Source organism: Acomys minous, assembly GCF_964271855.1.
Source record: "Acomys minous genome assembly, chromosome: 2".
NCBI classification, from domain to species: Eukaryota; Metazoa; Chordata; class Mammalia; order Rodentia; family Muridae; genus Acomys; species Acomys minous.
Genome location: NC_140484.1, coordinates 139948050 through 139972405, shown reverse-complemented (window position 1 = coordinate 139972405; position 24356 = coordinate 139948050). Strand labels below are relative to the sequence as shown.

The 24356-nt window shown below is 45.2% G+C and overlaps 1 protein-coding gene across 2 annotated transcripts in view; it reads right to left on the bottom strand.

The window, feature by feature from the left end:
- The window catches only part of SWAP70 (switching B cell complex subunit SWAP70), a 74322-nt gene that overhangs the window by 32776 nt on the left and 17190 nt on the right, over positions 1-24356 (bottom strand). For both annotated transcript variants that reach the window (XM_084772520.1, XM_084772519.1), the window contains exon 2: positions 11707-11847. In XM_084772520.1, the coding sequence (XP_084628646.1) occupies positions 11707-11739 (33 nt within the window). In that variant the 5' untranslated portion in view covers positions 11740-11847. The remainder of the gene's footprint in view (positions 1-11706; positions 11848-24356) is intronic.

The window sequence follows — 24356 nt, the reverse complement described above, 5'->3', positions numbered from 1 at the left end:
TGCGCTTGGGAGGCTTGCACAGAAGGAAAATGATGAGTCTGAGGCCAGCATGGACTGCACACTGAAACCTTGTCTGGAAAAGCAGTAATACATTGCATTCAATGGGGAGAACGCGAGGCTTTTCCTCTAGGAGAAGGAATAAGGCAAAGACATCTACCCTTGCTACTCTTTGATATTACACTAGAAATGCTAGCCAAAGCAACAACGCAAGGAAAATAAGTGAAAAACCACACAAATGGGAAAGGAGCAAGCCAACTAAGCCTCTCAGTGTAGACGACCGAACCTTATATACAATGCAGATCTGACTTCAAGAAGGCGAAAGACCTGCAGTGGAAACTGTAGCGTAAAGCGCTGATAATATATATATATATATATAAACAGGTACGAAAGCATCTCATCTATGCTCATGGGTTAGAAGACCTAAGATGCTCATAACACCTAGAATAATCTACAGACTCTATGAAATTCCTATCAAAATGTCAATGCATTTTCTTACAGAACTAGACACAGGGGAAAAAAAAAGAAAATCCTAACTTTCATATAGAATCTCAAGGGATTCCAAATAGCCAAAAGTAATCTTACAAATGGGAAAAACAAAACAAAAAGCTGCAGAATGCAAATCACACACAGTGAGCTATGAGCTCATACCTGTTAGGCGGCCACCATCAAAAGAAGTGAGGTGAGGACGTGCAGAAACCGAACCTTTTATGCGCTGTTGCTAAGACTGAAAGTTGGCACAGCTACTGAGAAAAAAATGGTATGGACGTTCCTCAAAAAATGAAAAACGAAACCACCACACAATCCAGCGAGCTCATTACTGGGTAACTATCCAAAGGAACTGCAAGCAGGACCTTGAAGAGACACTGTACCCCCACATCCACTGCAGCACTCTCGAACAAAGGCCAAGAAGAAGACTTGCCACAGGTTGTTAAAAGTACAAACTCCATCACCTCTTGATTAAAAAAGAAAACTCAAAAGCTTTCACATGAGGTATATGCCAAACAAAGCAGGAAAATTCAACTTTGGGACCCAGGAATTTCCCATACATACGCCAAAATATGGCTTTTGAGGTTCTAAAAATAAGTAAAAATATGTGCTCTTGCTAAATACAGCCAAGTGTGGTGGCACAACCCTTTAATCCCAGCAGCCGGGAGACAGAGGCAATTGGATCTCTGCAAGTTTGAGGCCAGCTTGGTCTACATAATGAGTTACAGTGCTATGTAGTTATATCCTGTCTTAAAAACAAAATGAAAAAAATAATAAACCTAATTCTTGACTACATGCTGCTCAGACCATTTACAGGGTAGTAAGAGCGGACCTTCAGCATCTGCTCTGTGCACACATCTGTGAAAAATTACTTGGGACGGGATGGTGGGGCCCTGACCCATTCAGGGGAGCTAACAACTATGAGGGCTGCTTGGGAGAGGAAGTCAGTCCTCACTGATGTAGCCAGTGGTGTTGCCACACTCCAGTCAAAGCTCCACACTTGTGCCCACAAAATGTAGCTCTGGTTACACCAGTGGGTCATAAAGTAAAACTAAAAGCAAACTAAAAAGGCATGAAAGTAGAGACCCTGGGGGAGGGCTAGTAGGGCTGAGGAGACAAGAGAGAGAGGGGGAACAAGTGACCAGAACGAAATATATATGTGTGAAAGAATAAATTAAGTAATCTCACCTAAAATTACTCATGTATGCAGCACATATTATAAAGCTTTTTATTTCTTTTGGTTTTTTGAGACAGGGTTTCTCTGTGTAGCCCTGGCTATCCTGGACTCACTTTGTAGACTAGGCTGGCCTCAAACTCACAGCAATCTGCCTGCCTCTGCCTCCCGAGTGCTGGGATTAAAGGCGTGCGCCGCCGCCGCCGCCACCACCACCCAACCAATAAAGATTTTTTTTCTAACTCGAGGGAAATAGTCATAAAATGCAGGATGGTAGCTTCCTTGAATGAAGAAAGAAGATGAGGAAAGAGCTCAGAAGTAGATCGACTAGGAAAGAAACAAAGGGCAGGCTGGAAATACAAACTCCATACATCATTTGTTTGTTTCTTCATTTGTGACAAGATCTCACTATGTGGCCTAGGGAGAACTCAAACTGATAATCCTCCTGCCTAAGGGCCAATAAATTCTAGGGTTGTAGTTATAAGCCATCACACCTGGCTGACTTACCTTCAGTTGTAGAACTGAGACCACACAAATGCTTATTACTTGTGGGGGTCCCACTTCAAATAAGACACAGCCCCCCCTCATATCTCCTTGTCTCTAGGAATCCGGGGCAGCGGAAGGACAGGCTGACCCAGCAGCTGCTGCAGTGAAGGCAGTGCAGGTCACTCTAGACCCTCCAAGGGGTGGAGAGACACTGCAGGTGCAGACAGAGCAGTCACACTCCAGGATGCTCTCCACACACAGGTGTGCAGACAGGTGTCAAAGGGCTGATTGAGGACTTTCAGGGAGATGACAAAGTGCAAGAGACGGTTTCTTATATCAATTTATAGCTTACTCTTTGTTGACTGTTGAAGGCTTAAAATTAAGTTTTCTGCCAGGTGGTGGTGGCACACATCTTTAATCCCAGCACTTGGGAGGCAGAAGCAGGTGGATCTCTGTGAGTTTGGGGCCAGCCTGGTCTACAAAGTGAGTTCAAGATGGCCAGGGCTACACAGAGAAACTCTGTCTCAAAAAAAAAAAAAGGACAAAAATAAGTTTTCCACATCTACTGGGCTAGATACAGCTCTAAAAATGAGGAAGAAAAGAACAGAAAGAAAGAAGAAAAAGGGGGAATCTATCTGCCAATGAGTGTATAAATAAAATGTGGTGTATCAACACAATAGTTTATTATTCATCCACAAAATATAAATTACTTAAATATCCTAGAACATGGATGAATGTTAAAAACACATTCCATGAAAGACACCAGGCACAAAAGACCACATATGGTATGGTTCCATTAATATAAAACATTCAGAATAGGCAAGCCATGAAACAGGAAGTAGGTTATAGTTCCTGGAGACTGAGAAAAGGCAGAACTGAGAGAGATGTGAAGGAGGGCAGGGTTTCTCTGAGGGATGACGCGATAGTGAATGTCCTGACAACTACTAAATTGTTCACTCTAAGATGCTAAATGTGAGCTGAGCATGGTGTGTGCAGAGAACTGTAACCCTAGCACCGTTAGGGCAAAAGCTCAACATGGACTATACACAGGACATACATAGAGGCTGACCAGAGCCACAGGACAAGACCTTATCTCAAAAAAACAAACTGAGTATCATGGCAAATGCGTCCCTTATCAGGACACATGTGAAGCAGAGGCAGGCAGATTTCTGTGGGTTCAAAGACAACCTGGTCTACATAACAAGGCCCAGGCTAACCAGCAAAATGTTGTCTATAAAACAAAGAAGGTAGGGAGTAGGCCCTGGGTCTGCCACACAAGCATGAGGACCAGAGTTCAAATCCCCCAAAGTTACCAAAAAGCTGGGTGCAGTATCACATTGTATCTGCAGTCACAGCACTCCTGCATACAGAGAGGTGGCGGGTAGACATGCTCACAGCTAGTTAGCCTAGCAGAAGCAGTGGACAAAGAACAGAGAGGTCCTGACTCAAGAAAAGTGCAAGGTAAGAACTCACAGCCAGGGTTGGGGATTTAGCTCAGTGGTAGAGTGCAAGGCCCTGGGTTCGGTCCTCAGCTCTGGAAACAAAAACAAAAAAACCACACTTTTGGCTGCAGATGTGACTCAGCAGCAGAGGATTTGGCTGCCTGGCACAGAACCCTGGGCTGATTTTTTTTGTTGTTGTTTTGTTTTGTTTTGTTTTGTTTTTTGAGATAGGGTTTCTTTGTGTAGCCTTGGCTATCCTGGACTTGCTTTGTAGACCTGGCCTCGAACTCACAGGGATCCACCTGCCTCTGCCTCCCAAGGCATGCGCCCCATTCCTGGCTTTTTTTTTTTCCATCATTGTGTGAATTACTGTATTTTTTGGACAATAAGATGCACCTGACCATAAGACACACCCAGTTTTTAGAGCAGTAAAACAAACAAATTTTAAAAAAAGCAAAAAATAGCAATCAGACCATAAGGTGCACCTTAACTCACCCTGCCCCCTTTTGGGGGGAGGAGTGTGTCTTATGGTCCAAAAAATATGGTATATCATGATGGGAAAAAATGATCGTTTTATGAACCATAAATCCAGAGCAAAGTGTGGAGCTAGGAAAATACAGAAGGAAAAAGGGGAAGGCTCTGAATGTGCCTTCCACTTCCCTCCTAAGCCCAAGCTCCACATTAGCCCAGTGGTTCTCAGCCTCCTAACGCTGTGACCCACTGACACAGCTCCTCACGCTGTGCTGACCCCAACCATAAAATTATTTTGTTGCTACTTCATAACTGTAATTTTGTTACTGCTAGGAATATTAATGCAAATATTTGATATATGGGATATCTGATATGTGACCCCAAGCGGGTCGCAACCCACAAATTGAGAACCCCTGCAAGAGCAAAACTAACAAACGACAAATCCTTTCCAATATAAGCCCATATTTTATTCACAGGCTCTAGTATGCAGGATTCATTTCCTCATTTGCTTGATTAGTTGTAAAAGAGACAAATATGGTGACTCATGCCTCTAATACCAGCACTTGGGAGACTGAGGCAGGAGAATTGCCATGAGTTCAAGGTCAACCTAGGCTACAGGGTGAGTTCAGGCCTCCCCAGACCACAGAGTTTTGTTTGTTTGTTTGTTTTGTTTTTAATTCATTTATTTATTATGTATACAGTATATAGTGTTCTGCCTGCATGTACACCTACATGCCAGAAGAGGGCATCAGATCACATTATAGGTAGTTGTGAGTCATCATGTGGTTACTGGGAATTGAACTCAGGACCTTTGGAAGAGCAGTCAGTGTTCTTAACCTTTGAGCCATCTCTCCAGCCCCCTTTTTCCTTCTTTTTTTAAGTTGTAAGGATTTACCAGTCTCAGTACTCAAACTGGACAGCAGTGAACCTAACCTTGCTGACACAGAGCGCACATTCCAGAGGCTGAACCAGATCCAGTGCTGTTGTAAGGGAGGAACAGAGAACACTGTGAGAATTCCAGCTTGCTCTGAAAGGGCGGGGCACTAGCTACGGAAGTGACCAGGGGATGAACAAGAAGTGCCCGTGTTCTCAAGTGAAGGCCTCACAGCAGAGGAAGCAGGAAGAGCCTGGTAATTAGAGGAACAGAGAAAAGGCCAAAGCAGTCACATTGAAGCGCACAGCCCAAATGTGCACCAGTTGGGGAAGGTGTGAACAAAACAGTAACATGTCCATGAGAGAATGTTTGGTGAGGATGGCTCTTTGGTTAAGAATACTTCCTGTTCTTGGGCTGGAGAGATGGCTCAGTGCTTAGGAGCACCATCTGCTCTTTCAAAGGACCCTGGTTCAATTCCCAGCATCCACATAGCAGCTCACAACTGTCTGTAACTCCAAGATCTGACACCTTCACACCAATGCACATAAATTAAAATTAAATAAATTTAAAAAAAAAGAATACTTTCTGTTCTTGCATCTTGTAGAGGAACCCAAACTTAGTTCCTGGTACCCAGGGGGAGTCTTTCTGATGCCCTCTGCTGGACTCAGAGGGCACTGCATACACATGCATGTATAAACACATAAAGGCACATGTGTGAATGCACGCGCGCGCGCGCACGCGCACACACACACACAGACACACACACAACTAAAAATAAATGTTCAAAAAAATTTTAGAATATGATTCTGTCAGGAAAGCAGAGGCAAGTGAATCACTATGAGTTCAAGTCTACAAAGCAAGTCCTGGACAGCCAAGGCTACATAGAGAGAAACCTTGTCTCAAAAAAACAAAAACAAAGCCAGGCAGGGTGGCGCAAGACTTTACTCCCAGCACTCAGGAGCAGAGACAGGCAGATCTCTGTGAGTTCAAAGCCAGCCTGGTCTACAGAGTGAGTCCAGGACAGCCAAGGCTATAAGTGAAACCTTATCTTGAAAAGAACAAAACAAAGCAAAGCAAAAACGAGCAAATGTGTAGACCAGTTCTTGCGGAGAGCTGTGGGGAGCACATTCTGAATGTTAGCAGGATGAGAATTTTGGGGGAGGGAATAACCAGAACATTCTAAACTCGGTTGTGGTGATCATTATACAAAACCAGCCAAACAAACCAAAAGCAGAAACTTTTTTAAAAGGCCGGGCGTGGTGGCACACGCCTTTACATCCCAGCACTAGGGAGGCAGAGGCAGGTGCATCTCTGTGAGTTCGAGGCCAGCCTGGCCTACAAGGTGAATCCAGGGCAGCCGAGGCTAAGCAGAGGAACCTTGTCTCAAAAAAACAAAAACAAAAACAAAACCAGCCAAACTATAAGGTTAAATAGGTAAATTGCATGGAATGTGAATTTTGCACCACAACACCGCTGAGTCTTTATTACCTCTTTAAGCCACATTGCTGCTGCATCTCCTGGCCATGTGTTCAGGAGCATAAAGTCACTGGTGGCTCTCAGCATGAAACCTCTTGTTCACTCAGAAGTGCAAGGCACAGTGGTGCATGCCTGTGAGTTCCAACCTTATAGAGGTGCAACTGAGCAAGTCTGAGGTTAGACTTCAAACCATCACCTCTCCCTCCAAAAAGAAAGAAACATGTATAGCCCTTTATTGATTTATAAATATGAAAATCTGGAAGGCAATTTGGTCACTGTGGCAAACCAAAAACTATTTAACTTTCAGGATGGGAAAATGGTTTAGCAGTCAAGAGTACTGGCTGCTCTCCCAGGGGACCTGAGTTTGATTCCCAGCACCCACCTGATGGTTTGCAATCACCTACAGCTCCAGTTCCAGGAGATCTGACCCTATGCTGGCCTCTGCGGGGACCAGGAATACAAGTAGCGCACAGACATACATACAGGAAAAACACCCATCCATATAAAAAGTAAAATGAAAAGGGTTTTTAAAAACATACTCTTGGGCAGCTGGAGAGATGGCTCTGAGGTTAAGAGCACCGGGTTGTTCTTCCAGAGGTCCTGAGCTCAATTCCCAGCAACCACATGGTGGCTCCTAACCATCTATAATGTGATCTGATGCCTTCTTCTGGCCTGCAGGTGTACATACATGCAGAAAGAACACTGTATACATAATAAATAAATCTTTATAAAAATAAATAAATAAAACCTACTCTTTTTTTGTTTTGGTTTTCTGGGGGGGTATTTGGGGGGGGGGTTGAAACAGGGTATAGCCTTAGCTGTCCTGGACTTGCTTCATACACCAGGCTGGCCTCAAACTCACTTCCCTCTGCCTCCCAGAGTGCTGGGATTACAGGCGTGTGCAGGTAAATGCAGGGAGGAAGAACATGGAAACGCCTGGGCTCATGCTTACAAACAGTACCATCCACACTCCATGATAGTCGTGGGATGTGGAGTCGAATGCACAGTCAGTCAACTAACAGAAGAGACCAAGGCACAGACTTTACGTGGATCAAAACGACTCACTAGTTAAGAGCACTTGCTGCTCCTCCAGAAGACCCCAGCACCACGCCCATCTGTCATCCAAGTTCAGGGAATCTGACGACCTTTCTGGCCTCCTTTGGCACTGCCTGTATGTGGTGCACAGGCATGCAAAATACTCATGCACATAAAATAAATCAATTTTTTAAAAAAAATTTCAGAAACTCTAACACACACACACACACAACACACACACACACACACAAACAAACTTTAAAAAAAAGAACAGGTTTTATGCAAGAAATGTCAACTAGTATATGAGCACCAAACACGGTAAGAAAGTACAGAAAAGGAAAACTACAGAAATGTGAGGCTACAAGACTAGAACTCAGAAGCCCACAGAAAACCAAGCACTGGGCTGAAACGCTGTGTGTTCGGTCCAATGTGCGGTTCCAAAGCACAGTCAACAACCAAACAAAGCAGATTCTTTCAGAAAGCAAGAGCATCTCAACATGAACTTGGTATGGAGCCAATGAATTACTGGTTCTGGTCGGATAGCCCAGATGGACCCTTAATACTCAAGGGAAAGCTGACCACAGTGAAGGCCAGCACGCCTAACCAGCCATAAATCACAGGGAAGAATGAGACTGTCTCAAAAACATGCTGAGGCCTTAATACTCTGTGTAGCTAATTAGAAATAGTTTTTAAAAAGTAATAGCTGACCAGTGTGTTCAATTATTCACCATCAAGCAATCCAAGTATAATGTCTCATTTAAAAAAAAAAAAAGGAAGAGGAGAGTAAGGAAGGAAAAGACCCACAAAACTGGTGTTCCAAATCCCTTCACTAAAGAAGGAATTTAACAAAATTAACACCCAGGCAAATATTTTGTAAAGAAGAACATACTGTCTAACCATCTGACACCTCAGAAAAACTGAACATAAATTTTATCAGTGCGACATCAGAGATAACTATCAGGAAGTAAGTGCAGAAGACAAATATGAAAACTATTTTTTGGAAAGCAGGTTTCAATAAAGTATTTCAGCCAGGCGGTGGTGGTGCACACTTTTAATCCTAGCACTTGGGAGGCAGAGGCAGGTGGATCACTATGAGTTCAAGGCCAGCGTGGTCTAAAAAAAAAAAAAAAAAAAAAAAAAAAAAATATATATATATATATATATATATATATATATATATATAAATAAAATTTCAGGGCCCCAACTAGTCGGAGGCAATAGCTGAAGACTTAGAGAAAGCCACCAATGGACACACAGAAGAAACAGTAAAGAGAATCCATGTTAAAAAAAAAAAAAAGAGAGAGAGAATCCATCTTAAGGCACTTGAGACAACTGGATGAAAGCCAAGATAGTGTGAGATTATCAGAAAGTTTTCAAAGTAACCCTACCCCTGCCTTCAACCATTACTTCCCCTATGTAGAAAATAATAATAATTATTATTATTATTATTGTTGTTGTTGTTGTGATGATGATGATGATGAAAAACAGGATTCAGTCTTTAAGAGTTCAGTTAAAGGAACACTGCTGGGAGAGGTTAAATAGTTTAAGTTCAAATTTTACTTACAGGCCAGCAAACTGGCTCAATAGACAGAGGCGCAGCACCAAGCCTGAAGACTTTAAGTTCCATCGCCAGAACCCACAATGGGAGGAGAACCAACTTCTACAAGCTGACCTCTGACCTCTATAAGTGCACCCTCTCCATTTTCATACAGACAATAAACACATAAAATGTAATTTTATAAATTGCTTTAATCAGCTAGGAGTAGTGGTGCACGCCTTTAATCCCAGCACTCGGGAGGCAGAGGCAGGTAGATCCTTGTGAGCTCGAGGCCAGCTTGATCTACAAAGTGAGTCCAGGACAGCCAGGGCTACACAGAGAAACCTTGTCTCGAAAAACCATACACACACACAAAAAAAGTTTTGCTTTAATCTATTTGTCCCTTGGCTAAGCTACTTCCACTCACCGGGCTACCTCTGTGATCCAGCAAAGCTTTATGAACCAGAACATATGTCTGGCACGTGTATGCTCGAGAGCTTACATTTTCACTGTTTCACAGAGGAACAGCAATCATGTGTCTTCTGCTGTCAGTCCTCACACTACCAGCTTCTTTTCACCCCAACCAAATTTCAAAACAAGATGCTAATCTTTGCTGATTTAACCCCACAACACGAAAACCCTGCTGCTTTCCCTGAGTGGCAGGCTGGTAGGCAGGCTGGTGGCCAGGGACTACCATCGAGGCCCAGGGCTCACTATTCCATCACGTCCTCACTGGCACCACAACAAAGCTTTGCTCCAAACTTAGTGGCTCACTTTGGACTTTCTCAATACTGCTATCTTTTCTCCCATTTATAGGACTTTAGAATTCCAGGCTCTAAGAGTGTTTCAAAACTTAAAATGCAAATCTAAAATACCACACCAATGAGACCAAAATACAATAGCTGGACACAGCATTTCAGGACACAAAGGCAGAGGACTGTGCCCCTGCTGTTAACTCAGCCCACGCTAATCCTGGTGCTGGAAAATAAAGCAATCTCTAGACTTCTGAGACTTCCTTGGCATGTCTCATAATATCTTAATAAAATGAACGATTCTCCTTACTGCCTACAATTCCTGTTTGTTTTGATTTTAGAAATAGGGTCTCGTGGAGTCCAGTCTGGCCTTGAACTTACTCTATAGCTGAGGATGACCTTGAACTTCTGATCTACATCTACCTCCCAAATGTTAGCGTTAACAGATATTCACCACCATACCTAACGTGTGTGAGTGTGTGTGTGTGTGTGTGTGTGTGTGTGTGTGTGTATGTGTGAGAGAGAGTGTGTGAGACATCATCCATGGGCGTGAACGCCACCTTTCCAAAGTGTCTATAATTTTTAAGATTATGTGTAAGCATGGTGGTATACACATTTAATCCAGCACTCACAGAGGTAGAGGTAGGTGTATCTCTGTGAGTTTGAGGCCAGCCTGGACCACACACTTGGGCAGCTAGGGCTACACAGATGGACCTTTGTTTCAAAAAACAAAAAAGAAAAGGGCACTGGTTCTCAACCTTCCTAATGCTGCGACCCTTTAATACAGCCCTTTCTGTTATGGTGACCCCCCCCCCAAACCATAAAATTATTTCATTGCTACTTCCTAACTGTAATTTTGCAAGTCTTATAAATCATGATGTAAAATATCTGATATGTAGGATATCCGTGTCCCAAAAGGGTCACGACCCACAAGTTAAGAAGCACGGTCTTAGGGTGGTGCCTGTGACGCCGCTCCCAGAGAGGACTGACTGAAAGGAGATGGTCCACCCTACTGTGGATGCCACCGTCCCTTGGGCTTTAATACTAGACTTACTAAAAAAGGGAAAAAGAGAAAACGTTCCTGGTCTGCCCGGATGTGAGCAAGCAGCTTCACACCCGTGTAGCCACCTGGCCCTCCCCATCTGAAGGACTGTATCCCATTAAACCATGAGCTGAAGTAAGCATCTCCTGCCTTGAGTCACTTCCTGTAGGCACTCGGTTGTAGAAACAGGAGACGGACCTAGTGCACATCTTAGGGGAAGATGAAGTCGGCTGTGTGACAGCTGCACAGTGACAACAACCATCCCCTTTAGTATCCTGGGTAACTGCCAGCACCCGGAAAACCATATTTTCTAGGAGAAGTAAGCATCCTGAGAGAAGATAGACACTGAGGACCACAAATACATTTTTAAAAAAGATTTTATTTACTTATTATTATGTATATGGTGCTCTGCCTGCATGTACACCTGCCGGCCAGAAGAGGGCGTCAGATCACATTACAGATGGCTGTGAGCCACCATGTGGTTGCTGGGAATTGAACTCATGACCTCTGGAAGAGCAGCTGGTACCCTTAACCACTGAGCCATCGCTCCAGCCCCACAAATACATTTTTAATTTCAAAGAAGGAACTGAGCTGGAGGTGTCAGGCTGTGAGGAGGAAAGGGAGGAGCAGAAACTCCAGCCTCACTCCTTCCTCTCTCCTGGGGAGGCCTCTGCACCCAGCTTCTTTTTTTTTGTTTGGTTGGGTTTTGTTATTGTTTTTTTGAGGCAGGGTTTCTCTGCGTAGCCCTGGCTGTTTTGGAACTCAGAGATGCCCCGCCCCTGCCTCCTGAGTGCCGGGACTAGAGGTGTGTGGCGCCCCTGTCCGGTTCATACCCATCTTCTTATGCACTCACCAGGAAGGGCTGCCTTGGCCCAGCTGGTGCACACCAGCCACGCAAAGCTGTAGGTGCGAAAGGTTAGCATCATCATACCTTTTCCAAAATGAACTTGTTTAAATATGGCATGTAGCCCTGATTGGAGACGGGCCCCTCATCATCGTCTCTGAAGTGTTCCTCAAGGGCCACGGGGTCGTGTGGGACCTTCAGCACCGTGCACAGGTTGTGGGAAAGGACCTAAGAGGAGGGATAAAAAAAAACACCGTGAAGACGCCACTTACCACTGCATAGCGCCGTAACTGCGTGAACACGCCCACTTACCACCGCACAGCGCCGTAACTGCGTGAACACGCCCACTCACCACCGCACAGCGCCGTAACTGCGTGAACACGCCCACTCACCACCGCACAGCGCCGTAACTGCGTGAACACGCCCACTCACCACCGCACAGCGCCGTAACTGCGTGAACACGCCCACTCACCACCGCACAGCGCCGTAACTGCGTGAACACGCCCACTCACCACCGCACAGCGCCGTAACTGCGTGAACACGCCCACTCACCACCGCACAGCGCCGTAACTGCGTGAACACGCCCACTTACCACCGCACAGCGCCGTAACTGCGTGAACACGCCCACTCACCACCGCACAGCGCCGTAACTGCGTGAACACGCCCACTTACCACCGCACAGCGCCGTAACTGCGTGAACACGACAGTGCTCCCTGCCCTGAGCAGGAGACGATGAGAACAATCTAGCAAATACAGGGTCGGCCTCAAGCACTGTACGCCTCACCCATGGAGCTCTTCCCATTCCTTTCTGTATGTTACCTGCTCAGTATGGGCCAGGCTCCATGCAAGGTCGGAGAATAAACTCCTTGTTGATTATTATTAACTAGTCCGTGTTAAGGAGAAAAAGGGAACAGGGGCAATAGAACGTGTTCAGAATTAAACTTTTCCTCTTGTCAAGCAGCTTGGCCATCAGAACTTGCTTACAGAAAGAACCTGGCAAAATACTGTAAAGCATTTTGGAGAAGGCATTTGACCTGGACAAGATACAACTGCTCTGGACTTAATTTTTCCCATATAAAGGACCATATTAATATATAAATATATCGAGTATTAATTGTTAATCTCTATAGTAATATCTCCACATTTTTATGACTTCAGGTTAAGCTTGGCATCAGTATAAAGACACAAGACAGTCACAGCGTATCTGTAATCCCAGCACTCTGGGAGGCAAAGAGGCAGGTGGATCTCTGTGAGTTCAAGGCCAGCCTGGTCTACAAAGTAAGTCCAGGACACTCAAGGCTACACAGAGAATCCTTGTCTGAAAAAAAAAAAACATGAAAAAAAAAAACCAAAAAACTAAACATGCACACTTGCTAGGCGTGGTGGAACACTTATAACCCTTCAGTCTCTGAGGCAGGTGGATTGCTCCATAGTGAGTTACAGCCCAGCCAGGGCCACACAGAGAAACTCCGGGGAGCGGGGACAACCACGCACAGTCATCTGTACACACATCTTCAATGTCATTAAGGAAGTCACCTTTCACATGCACCTATTTCAGTTAGTTTTTTTTTTTTTTTTAACGTTTTTTTGGTTTGGTTTGGTTTGATTTTTGGTTTTTCGAGACAGGGTCTCTCTGTGTAGCCTCGGCTGTCCTGGACTCACTTTGTAGACCAGGTTGGCCTCGAACTCACAGCAATCAGCCTGCCTCTGCCTCCCTGAGTGCTAGGATTAAAGGCGTGCGCCACTTTTTTTAAGTTTTTTTTTTTTTCCCCAAGACAAGATTTCTCTGAGTAGCCTTGGCTATCCTGGACGAGCTTTGTAGACCAGGCTGGCCTCGAACTCACAGCAATCAGCCTGCCTCTGCCTCCCTGAGTGCTGGGATTAAAGGCATGCCCCACCACGCCCAGCTGTCAGTTAGGATTTTTTAAGATTAAAAGTTTTAATCTATAAAAAGAACATTTGCATATCTTCTTTCTCTACTGGTTTTGTTTCTCACAGCCTCATCTGTGTGGAGGTCCTTCTGTATGCGCTCTGTCAGTTTTAAGGAAGTCAATGTACGAACAGTCCTCACTGCAGCAATGAACACTTTACCAGCCCTACGAAGCAGGCTGGGCCCCTCCTGCCCTGTACTGGACACTGGAGCCTCTAAGAGGAACACAGTGGGGATTTCATGCCGCCTTGCATACTGGTCAGCAAAATCCTAAACATAGTATTTCTTTCACCTACCAAGTATACCCTAAATTACCCCCAAAGAAGTTTTGTAAGAATCGATTGCAAGACTGCAAAGTGCTTTAAAATGGCAGAGAAAAGTTCCCATATCGGGTTCAAAGACCATTCAAACATAAAAATCACTTGGGACTTTACCAAGTAAAAATCCCCAACCACTGGTTAAATTATGGTATGTCTATAAAGGGTCAAAATAATGATGAAGCTCACTGTATACTAATATGAAAATAACCCCAAGATAAGCCACGTTTTTAAAAAGGAAATAGTATTCAAGTGTCACAAGATAAATGAAATAGGTGATAAAAATAAGGAATTCTGAAGGAATACATGAGAAACTAACAACTGGGAGGGAATGGATTTGGTCGATGGGAGGCCAGCGCCAGAAAACAAGGATTCAGAGCAGCTCCTTTAAATAAAATAAAAAAGAAAAAGAAAAAGCCAGGCAGAGCTTAAGAGCCCAGTGAAAGCCCCGCCATGGGCCCTGGGCACCCTTCATTCTTCTTATCTTATTAGCAGGATGTAAACCGGGGGCAGTGGTGCACACCTGCAATCCCAGCACTCAGGAGGCAGAGGCAGGCGGATCTCTGTGAGTTCGAGGCCAGCCTGGTCTACAGAGCAAGTTCAGGACAGCCAAGGCTACACAGAGAAACCTTGTCTCGAAAAACAAACAAACAAACAAAAGCAGGATGTACTAGCTCAAATAGATTAAACTGAATATTCTTGGCTAAGGTTAGTAAACAGAGCTGAGACCAGAACCAGGTTTCACAATCCCTCATCCAGCACTGTCTAGTAATAAATTTGATTTTTCAGTTCTCTGAATTAATGCTATTCCTGGGTGTTCCTCCCATAGAACCCCTCCCACACTCAAGAGTTCTTACATTCCCTAATAAATCTGTTCACCCTATTTTAAAATGGAAGGAAGGAAGGAAGATTTCTATACTGAACAGCTCTTAGTAGAGGCAAGGACAGTGTATTTAGCTCCACTACTGTGATAGTTTTATTAACAACCTTTCCATACATAAATCATTCTACAGTGACAGCTCTGTGGAGGCCTTAGGATGATATGGGTACTTTGGTCTCAGTACCCTCAATAAAAAATGAAGAGCTAGGCTTAGCCTAAACTTTGGAAGGAAAAAACCCCAGTGATTAATTGTTAACCCAAACTCATTTCATAAATTAATTCTGGTGGGGGGGGAAGCTAATTTAGATCAATGGTTCAGTTTTGTTATAGTTCTTTTTTTTGTAAGATTTATTTATTATGTATACAAGTTTCTGTCTGCGTGTGTGCCTGTCTGCCAGAAGAGGGCACCAGGTCTCATTACAGATGGTTGTGAGCCACCATGTGGTTGCTGGGAATTGAACTCAGGACCTTTGGAAGAACAGGCAGGGCTCTTAACCACTGAGCCATCTCTCTAGCCCTTGCTTTTCAATTATATAGTAAGGCTTAGAAAAAGTAGTCTTCATCCAGGCGCAGTGGCACATGCTTCTAATCCCAGCACTCGAGAGGCAGAGGCAGATGGATCTCTGTGAGTTTGAGGCCAGCCTGGTCTACAAAGCAAGTCTAGGACAGCAAGGTTATACAGAGAAACCCTGTTCTGGGAGGGGAGATGGTCTAGACAATATCTCATTTTTGTTTTTGTTTTTAAATTTCAAAAAGTATAAAGAAATCAAAATTTAAGGCTTAGAAAGTTATTCCATCACCAAGCTGACTTGCTTCTCAGGAATGAGACCTGAGCGCTATCACCAGCTCCTTGCACTTGTAATCCCAGCACTGCGGAGGCAGACGGCAGAAATCCTTGGGGCTCACCGGCCAGCCAGTCAAGCCTAATTGGTGAGCACCAAGACAATGAGAGACTGTCTCAAAAGAGGTAAACAACACTCCTCAAGATGACACCGGAGGCTCCCCTTTGACCTCCACACCCATGGATACACACGTGCATGTACACACACATATACACTTTATATTATTAAAACAAAAAAGGAAGAAGGGAAAATTCTGATGCCAAAAATACAAGCTAGTAAAAGATTGGAAAGTTGGGGGCTGGAGAGATGGCTCAGTGGTTAAGACTGCTCTTCCAAAGGACCCGGGTTCAATTTCTAGCAACCACGTGGTGACTCACAACTGTCTATAACTCCAAGATCTGACACCCTCACACAGACATACACGCAGGCAAAACACCAATGTACATAAAACAAAAATAAATAAATTTTTTTTTTAATTTGAAAAGTTGTGCTGACGCCTTTAATGCCAGCACTTAGGGAGGCAGAGGCAGGAGGATCTCTGGGTTGAGCCCAGCCTGGTCTAAAGAGTGAGTTCCAGGACAGCCAGGGCTACACAGAGAAACCCTGTCTTGAAAAAAACAAAGAGATTGGAAAGTTCCATAAACCTCCACAGCAACCTGGGCTTTTGAGAGTGGCTCCACACCACCCACCCGTTTACTTTAAATATTGCAAGGAAGTAAGGACCAGAGCTGTCTTTACAGATGGCGGTGTTTAAGTGTGTAGTTGAGCCTGCACGCAGTGACACTGCTCTCTTCTGCTCTTTTTTCCTTGCTGGGCCAGCTTCTCTCTGATGGTAGACTGCCTTGTCTATGAAAAGATAACTCCAAAGCTGTGTGATGCTGTGTCTGGGCTGCAGGGGCGAGCTAGTGCTCCCCAGTCAGCTCCCCAGAGCCAAGCCAAACCGCAGTAGTGGACAATTAATACAAACCCAGAGAAACAGTCTCTATATGGAAACCCTCTTCTCCCTGCACAGCCTATGAGGAAACCACTCCCAGAAGCCTTAGCCCTTTCTCCACATGAGAAAGCGGAAAAACAGATCAAACAAAAGCAATCAGAAGCAAAAAAGACTACAAGTCCCTAACTTGTAGAAGGGCTGCCAGGGGCTGCCCTAACAGGAGTCTTTGCAAGCTGTCTGAAAAGCCGAATTTATCCCACTTCGAATGCCTCCAAAGGCCACTCTTTCAGCACCCACATGATTGCTAAGCAACTTTGCTCTCAGCCCCCGAGTCTGAAGAATAAATCATTGTTACACAAGAAAATATCCACATCCATGCCAGAAACTCATCTCTGTAGGCCCAGCTCTGCTGAGGCTCTGTTCTGAGGTGACTGATTGAGCCCCTTGAGTGAGTGGCCACTGTGCGTGGCCTGCATTTGTCCTTCTAAGTGTTTGCCCCAGCTATCAAAAAAAAAAAAAAAAAAAAAAAAGAAACTAAAAATGGTGAGCAACTAAACAGAGTTTTAACACACACGCGCACACACACGCACTCACACACGCATCCATCAGAGCACACATGCTAAATGTTGAATGCTCACCCTCCTTCCTCCCAAAGATGTAGAGATCCCTCCCCCGGCTCACAGGGCTTCCCCTTACAGGATGTGCGCAATGGGCAAGATTCAGCGCTGAGGAAGGGGGCGGGGATCTCTGTTCCAGACACTTGTCTGAACTGGCACGATTGCAGAACTGTAATTCATAATAGGTGATTTTTTTAAAAACATGAAAAAATCCTGTCTCGGTTATAAAATTTCAAGCTAATGGCAGCTTACCAGAAAGTTCTTCCTAACAATGAGCCAGAGTGACCAGCTTCCTGTTCCCACCATGCCATTGTCTACTGGAAGCCCCGCCCCCTTTCCACATGGAGTCACGCTCCCCTTCGGCCAACAGCCTTTCCTCCTGCTTAGCCTTGCCTGCATCTCTTAAATTATCTTCATTTTATTCAGCCTCAAAAATCAAAAAACAAAAACACTCAGTCCAACTATAATCAATTACCATCCTAGACACTGTTATCAAACACATCTTCAGGTGCTACTTACCTTACATCATCTGAAGACCACCATCTGCTTACAGGATTAGAAGCCAGCGAAGTACCCCAGCTCCAGCTGAGTCTGCCCACAAGCCAGCCCGGTTTACCTTTACCAGCCTCAGCTTTTCTTGGGCCTTTGCACAAACTACAGACCCAGGCAAGCAAGTTCACTCACTAGCTCTCAGGCAAACCCTGCAGCTCTCCTCTCTGCTGGGCTCCCGAAGTGAGGTCCATCCGCCTCCATTTCTGCCAAAGCTCTTCCTGAACTCCAAAACCAAAGTCTCTTCCCGAGCTGGGCATCCCAAGCCATCCGTAACTCTTGCACTACCCCACTGCACAAGGATTCCCCACAAGATGAGACCCTCTGCAAGCAGAACCATGCCTCGGCGCGCCGCATACCACTGTACACGATGAACAATATCCAGTGTCTTCAATGACAACTGAATGACTCTAAAACCTCTCTTAATAGTAAAACAATTTTGGCTTTCTTTCTTACTTTCTTTCTCTCTTTGCCTGTTTGTTTCAGGCAGGGTTTCTTTGTGTAATAGAGCCCTGGTTGTCCTGGACTCACTTTGCAGAGCAGGCTGGCCTCAAACTTACAGAAATCCCCCTGCCTCTGCCTCCTGAGTACTGGGATAAAAGACATGCACCACCACACCGGGCTAACAATTAATATTTTAATAATGATGACAGTCATTTTAAAAGTCCACTCTCCCTTTCTGCTTTGGTTTGCTTTGACTTCGAGTGACCTTGAACTAATGGCAATCCTGCTGCCTCAGCTTCTTAAGTGCGCCATCCCAGGTGCAAGCCACCACGTTCAGCTTTTCTATTTCTTTATATCATAGATTAAAAAAAAAGACTACACCCAAGACTTGACCTAGGTCATCCAGTAAGGTACAACAAAAAAGGGGACTGGAACCCAAGTCTCCCAGCTGTGCCACGGTGGTGACCTACACCAGAAACAAGCTCTCAACCCACCCACCTCCTCCAGCACGGGTGGGAACTCGTCAGCAGCACACCCTGCCCAGTGAAGCACCTCGCAGCACGTACTCTGTCCCCCGTGCCAGTGGGCTCTTAGATCCCTATCTGCAGCTGAGGAGGAGAGCTCAGCTTACTGCTGCTTTCTTCTGTGTGCTAGAGAATGGCCAACATGCGCCCAAGGGAGGGGCCAGCAGAAGCCCCACCCCCCAAGGGAGGAGCCAGAAGAAGCCCCACCCCCAAGGGGATGACCCAGCAGAAGCACCACCTGAGAGACACAGTAAGGAAGGTACCTATCCCCAAACCATGCCTCGATATTAGCCATGGAATATGCACCACTTCACTACGAATAACAGTCGAATGGAAAGCCTTTAATTTTTTGGTAAATTCATCAACTAAACCAACAATCCCCTAGAAAACCACTAGTAAATTTCATCTCATAAATTAAAATTTTTCTATATCAGAAAAAAGATACCTAGCCAGGCGTGGTGGCACACATCTTTAATCCCAGCACTGGGAAAGCAGAGGCAGACAGATCTCTGTAAGTTTGAGGCCAGCCTGCTCTACAAAGCAAGTCCAGGACAGCCAAGGCTACCATAGAAACCCTGTTTCCAAAAAAAAAATCTTAGCTGGGTATTGGTGCCACAAGGCAGAGGCAGGAGGATCTCTGTGAGTTCAAGGCCAGCCTGGTATACAGAGTAAGTTCCAGGCTACCTAAGGCTGCACAGAGAAACCTGTCTCCAAAACCGAAATAAAGAGAGAGAGATACACAAGCAAACAAAAAGGCTAGCACCACAGTATCCAAACCACTGTGAGAAAAAAACAAAAACAAAAAGGAACATACAATTGGAAAATGAGCAATGGCATGGAGAGAAAACTAAGAAACTGAAGACTGAAAAATGTAAGATTTTTCCAAGTTCAGCATTTAATAAGACTGGACACCTGGAGTGTACAGCTGACAGCTGGATGTGAGTTTTGGTACATCTTATTATCTCTCTACATTTAAAGTTTTTTTGTTTTGGTTTGGTTTGGTTGTTTGTTTTTGGTTTTCGAGACAGGGTTTCTCTGTGTAGCCTTGGCTGTCCTGGACTCACTTTGTAGTCCAGGCTGGCCTCGAACTCACAGCGATCCGCCTGCCTCTGCCTCCCGAGTGCTGGGATGAAAGGCGTGCGCCACCACACCTGGCCCTACATTTAAAGTTTTATTACATTATTTGTGTGTGTGTATATGTGTGTGTGTGTTGGGGCAGGGACGGGGGCAGAGGGCGTGTGTGTCACAGCCCACAGGGAAGGCAGAGGACAACCTACAGGGGCTGCTTCTCTTCTCTCACCACGTGGGTCCCAGAGAACACACAGGCTGTCAGGCTCGGCAGCACCGTCGCTGACCCATCACATTGCTCTCTACATTTTAGTAATTACCAGGAGGAGGGAAGGCACGTGCGTGCATGCGTACCACCGTGGAAGCCTGGAGGTCAGAGGTCAGCTTTTGGGAGTTAAGTCTTCTCCTTCCCATCGTGTGTGTTCCGGCGAGCATCCCAGAGACTGAACTCAGGTCGACAGGATGTAGCTGGGTGTGGTGGCACGCACCTTTAATCCCAGCACCGAGAAGGCAGAGGCAGATGTCTGAGCTCCAGGCCAGCCAGGGCTACCTTGTGAGACCCTGTCTCAAAAAGAGACCCTAGGGCTGGAGAGATGGCTCAGCGGTTAAGAGCACTGTCTGCTTTTCCAGAGGTCTTGAGTTCAATTCCTAGCAACCACATGGTGCTCACCAACCACCTATAATGAGATCTGCTGCCCTCATCTGGTGTGCAAGCAGAACATTGTATATGTAATAAATAAATTTAAAAAAAAATATTTTTAAAAAGAGAGAGAGAGAGAGAGAGACCCTAAGCTATGTCTACTGCATGGAGGCCATCCTCTGAATCGCTTCCTGCTTTGTTGTTTGTTGTTTCGGAGGGGTTGTATACCTTGTTATTCAGAGACTGGGGAGGCTGAGGCAGGAGGACCGCCAAGAGTGTAAGTCATGCCTTGAATGCCTGATGCCCTGGAGGTGACCCCACATGGATGGGACAGACCTCAAGTACAGACTTCTAAGGAAGAGTGTGGCGGAGGGCTCTGTAGTAGGAGGGGAATTCGGCAGCTCGGCGTAGTGCCCCCTTCTCCAGGAGAAAACCCTGAAGGCACAGTGCACATGAGGCCTACCTCTGCTGTCTTCTCTTCTCCCTCCTGACTCTCTGTGGTGCCTGCAATATGGCTTCTAGCCCTACTGCAAGGAGACACATTACAACAGCTCCCCAAAATGAATGAAATTACAAATAGTACCAAGCCCCACATATACCAGATGTACTTTATGTATCCACCATAAAATTCAATGTATAATTCAATGTATAAATTAAGCCCAGCAAAAGGTTAACAATAATTTAAAATATAATAATAATTATTATTATTAGGATTATTATTATTATTATTATTATTATTATTATTATTATTATTATTATACATTAAAGCAATACACGATAGTAAGTTATTTAAAACTTGTGAACTGCTTGTTTCTGGAATTTTCCACTTGATACTTTGGGCTATAACTGATCACAAGTAGCAGAAGCCATAGAAAGTAAAATCCAAGGAAAAGGGGCAGGAGAGAGGGAGAAGTAGCCTACATCTTAATCTTCCCATTTAACAGATAAATGTAGGGACTGGAGACTCCATGGCTAAGGCGCTGGATGCCAAGCCTCACACCTGAGCTCCATCCCAGAACCCACACGGTGGCAGGAGAACCAGCTCCCGAAAGTTGCCCTCTGACCTCCATGTACATGCCAATACACGCACATACCACCTCCATCCACAAAATCAATATATGAAAAGTCAGTGAACAGAAAACGTCCCCAAACCACCCAAGTACAGGACTGCAACTTTTTAATCCAGTCCATCTACCCCAGTGTATAAAACAGCAGTTCTCAGTCTCTCACCGAGACCTCGGGTGTAACAGCCATGCTATGGTCAGGATGAACTGTGGGTGCCATGCTCCTTTAAGGGCAGACTGTAGCCCTCTTTCCACAATCCAGTGAAATGCGGTCATTTCCAGTGCTGTCTCTACAGTCCACCAGAACTGTTTTGTTTTGCTTTGTTCTTGGTGAGGGGGGTGGGAGTTTGAAACCAAGAGGCAAATATACCACTAAATCACACACTCCCTAGCTCCAGAAGAGCTTTTTTTTTTTACTATCTAGTGTCATTTCTGGCTGGTCCACCATGCACACATATATCAGTCTTCTATCCAAATCAAATGTGACAACGATAATTATTCCTAAAGAGACAAAAGACACAAGGAGACCTGGAAATGCTCCACCTGTCCTCCTCCTATAAGAAATTTAACACATGCAGATTTCCTCTTTAACGCTTTTCCTATCAACGCTGAGAATTGCAGTGTCAAGTAGACTTGGAAAGGGACTGTGGCCGGGTGTGGTGGCGCACGCCTTTAATCCCAGCAGAAGCAGGCGTATCTCGGTGAGTTCGAGGCCAGCCTGGTCTACAAAGCGAGTCCAGGACAGCCAGGGCTTTTACACAGCAAAACCCTGTCTCGAAAAAACCAAAAGGAAAAAGAAAGAAAGAAAGAAAGAAAGAAAGAAAGAAAGAAAGAAAGAAAGAAAGGGACTGTGAATACATGATAGAACTCATTAGTCCCAGCATCCAGGTGTCGGGGGGGGGGGGGGGGGGGGGTGGGGTCCTGTGAATCCATGAGTTCTAGGCCAGCCTGGGCAAAGCAATGAGAACCCCATTTTAGGGGAGAGGAAAGTCAGACATGATGGCTCACTACTATAATCTCCCAGCACTGGAGAGGCTGAAGAGGATCACCTTGAGTTTCAGGCCAATGTGGGCTACACAGTAAGTTCCAGGCCACAACGGACTTTGGCCAGGCAAAGAGTAGGAGACTTTGTCTTTATAAAAATAAAAAAAAAAGTGTGACAAGAAGAAGTAAAGGGTTCTGAGACATGGGCTACATTTCTGTTGTGAAAAGGACAAGTGACATGAGAAAGAGATCTTCCACTTATCCCTGACAGGAGAAAGGTCCAGAACATCCCTCCACTGCGCAGAACGAGAAGCACATGTCCAGGGGTGGCGAGCTTAGAAAGCCGGCAGCTCCAGATTCGTCACTGTGCCCCTGTGGGACTGTGGTGAGACCCGAAGGAAACAGGAAGCAGAGCCCAGGACGGTTGTGAGCTCTGAGGGGTTTTGGTGGTGGTGGTTGGTTGGTTTTGGTTTTTTGAGTCAGGGTAGCCCTGCCTATCCTGGAACTTACTCTGTAGGCCAGACTACTGGCCTCAAACCTGCCTCTGCCTCCTGAGTGCTGGGATTAAAGGCGTGAGCCACCTCTGCCCAGCCTGTAAACTCTGAGTTTTAAGATCAGAAAAGACAGGCTAAGGTGAACCAACAACACCAAAAATAGATAAGATGTAAACTTACATCCATCTTTTTAAAAAGATTTGTTTTTTGTCTACAGAGCAAGTTCCAGGACAGCCAGGGCTACAAAAAGAAATCCTGTCTCAGGGCTGGAGAGATGGTTCAGAGGCTAAGAGCACTCACTGACTTGACTACTCTTCCAAAGGTCCTGAGTTCAATTCCCAGCACCACATAGTGGCTCATAACCATCTATAATGCGATCTGATGCCCTCTTCTGGCAGGCAGGCAGAACATTGCATACATAATAAATAAAATAAATATTTAAAAAAAAAAAGAAATCCTGTCTCAAAAAACAAACAAACAAACAAAAGATTTATTCTATGTACATCATTGTTTTACATGCAAATGCATATGTGTGCCATGTTTGTGCCTGCTGCCCTTACAGGCAAAAGGAAGCATCAGATACCCCTCTTTTTATGTAGAGGCTCTCCTTTCTTTACTCTTTCATTTTGGTAAAATATTAGAACTAGTCGCAGAGACTCTTTTCTTTGAGGTCTTGCCCCATGATGCACACCTGTCTTGTCACCCTTGGTCCTCCTGTCTGAAGCCTGGAGCGCCTGTAGTTACAGACAGGGACTGCCACCCTGCTGGCTCTCAACTACTTTTAGTAGGCTCCCTTATGATTCCAGTCCCCTAACCTTGCTTTTTAAAATTAGATTTTGTTTTGTTTTGTTTTGGTTGCCCAACATAAAGAGCTTTCACCACAGTGGTTAACAGAAACATAGGCAGCAGGATCAGGAACACGATGCTATTCGTGCCAAGAACATGAGACTTAACCCACGGCTTTGTGTGCGGAGTTTCACACAAAAAAGGCATTTACTGCAATTTGCTTCCTTTAGGTCTTTAACTGATCACTTTCGCCTGGCTCAATTACTTTAACAATCCAGGTAAAAACTTTTGAAACTAGATGCCTGCATGGGAACTAAATACAAGGGATTATTCCAAAGACATGCAAGATAAAGAATAAAAAACAACTGACTCAAACTCCTTCAAACCTAATGGTTCAGTCCTGTAGTCCCACCCCTTGGAAGGCTGGTGCAGATGCATTGCTGTGCATCTGAGGCCAGCCTGGGCTACCACCCCTTGGAAGGCTAGTACAGATGCATTGCTGTGCATCTGAGGCCAGCCTGGGCTACCACCCCTTGGAAGGCTGGTGCAGATGCACTGCTGTGCATCTGAGGCCAGCCTGGGCTACCACCCCTTGGAAGGCTGGTGCAGATGCATTGCTGTGCATCTGAGGCCAGCCTGGGCTACCACCCCTTGGAAGGCTAGT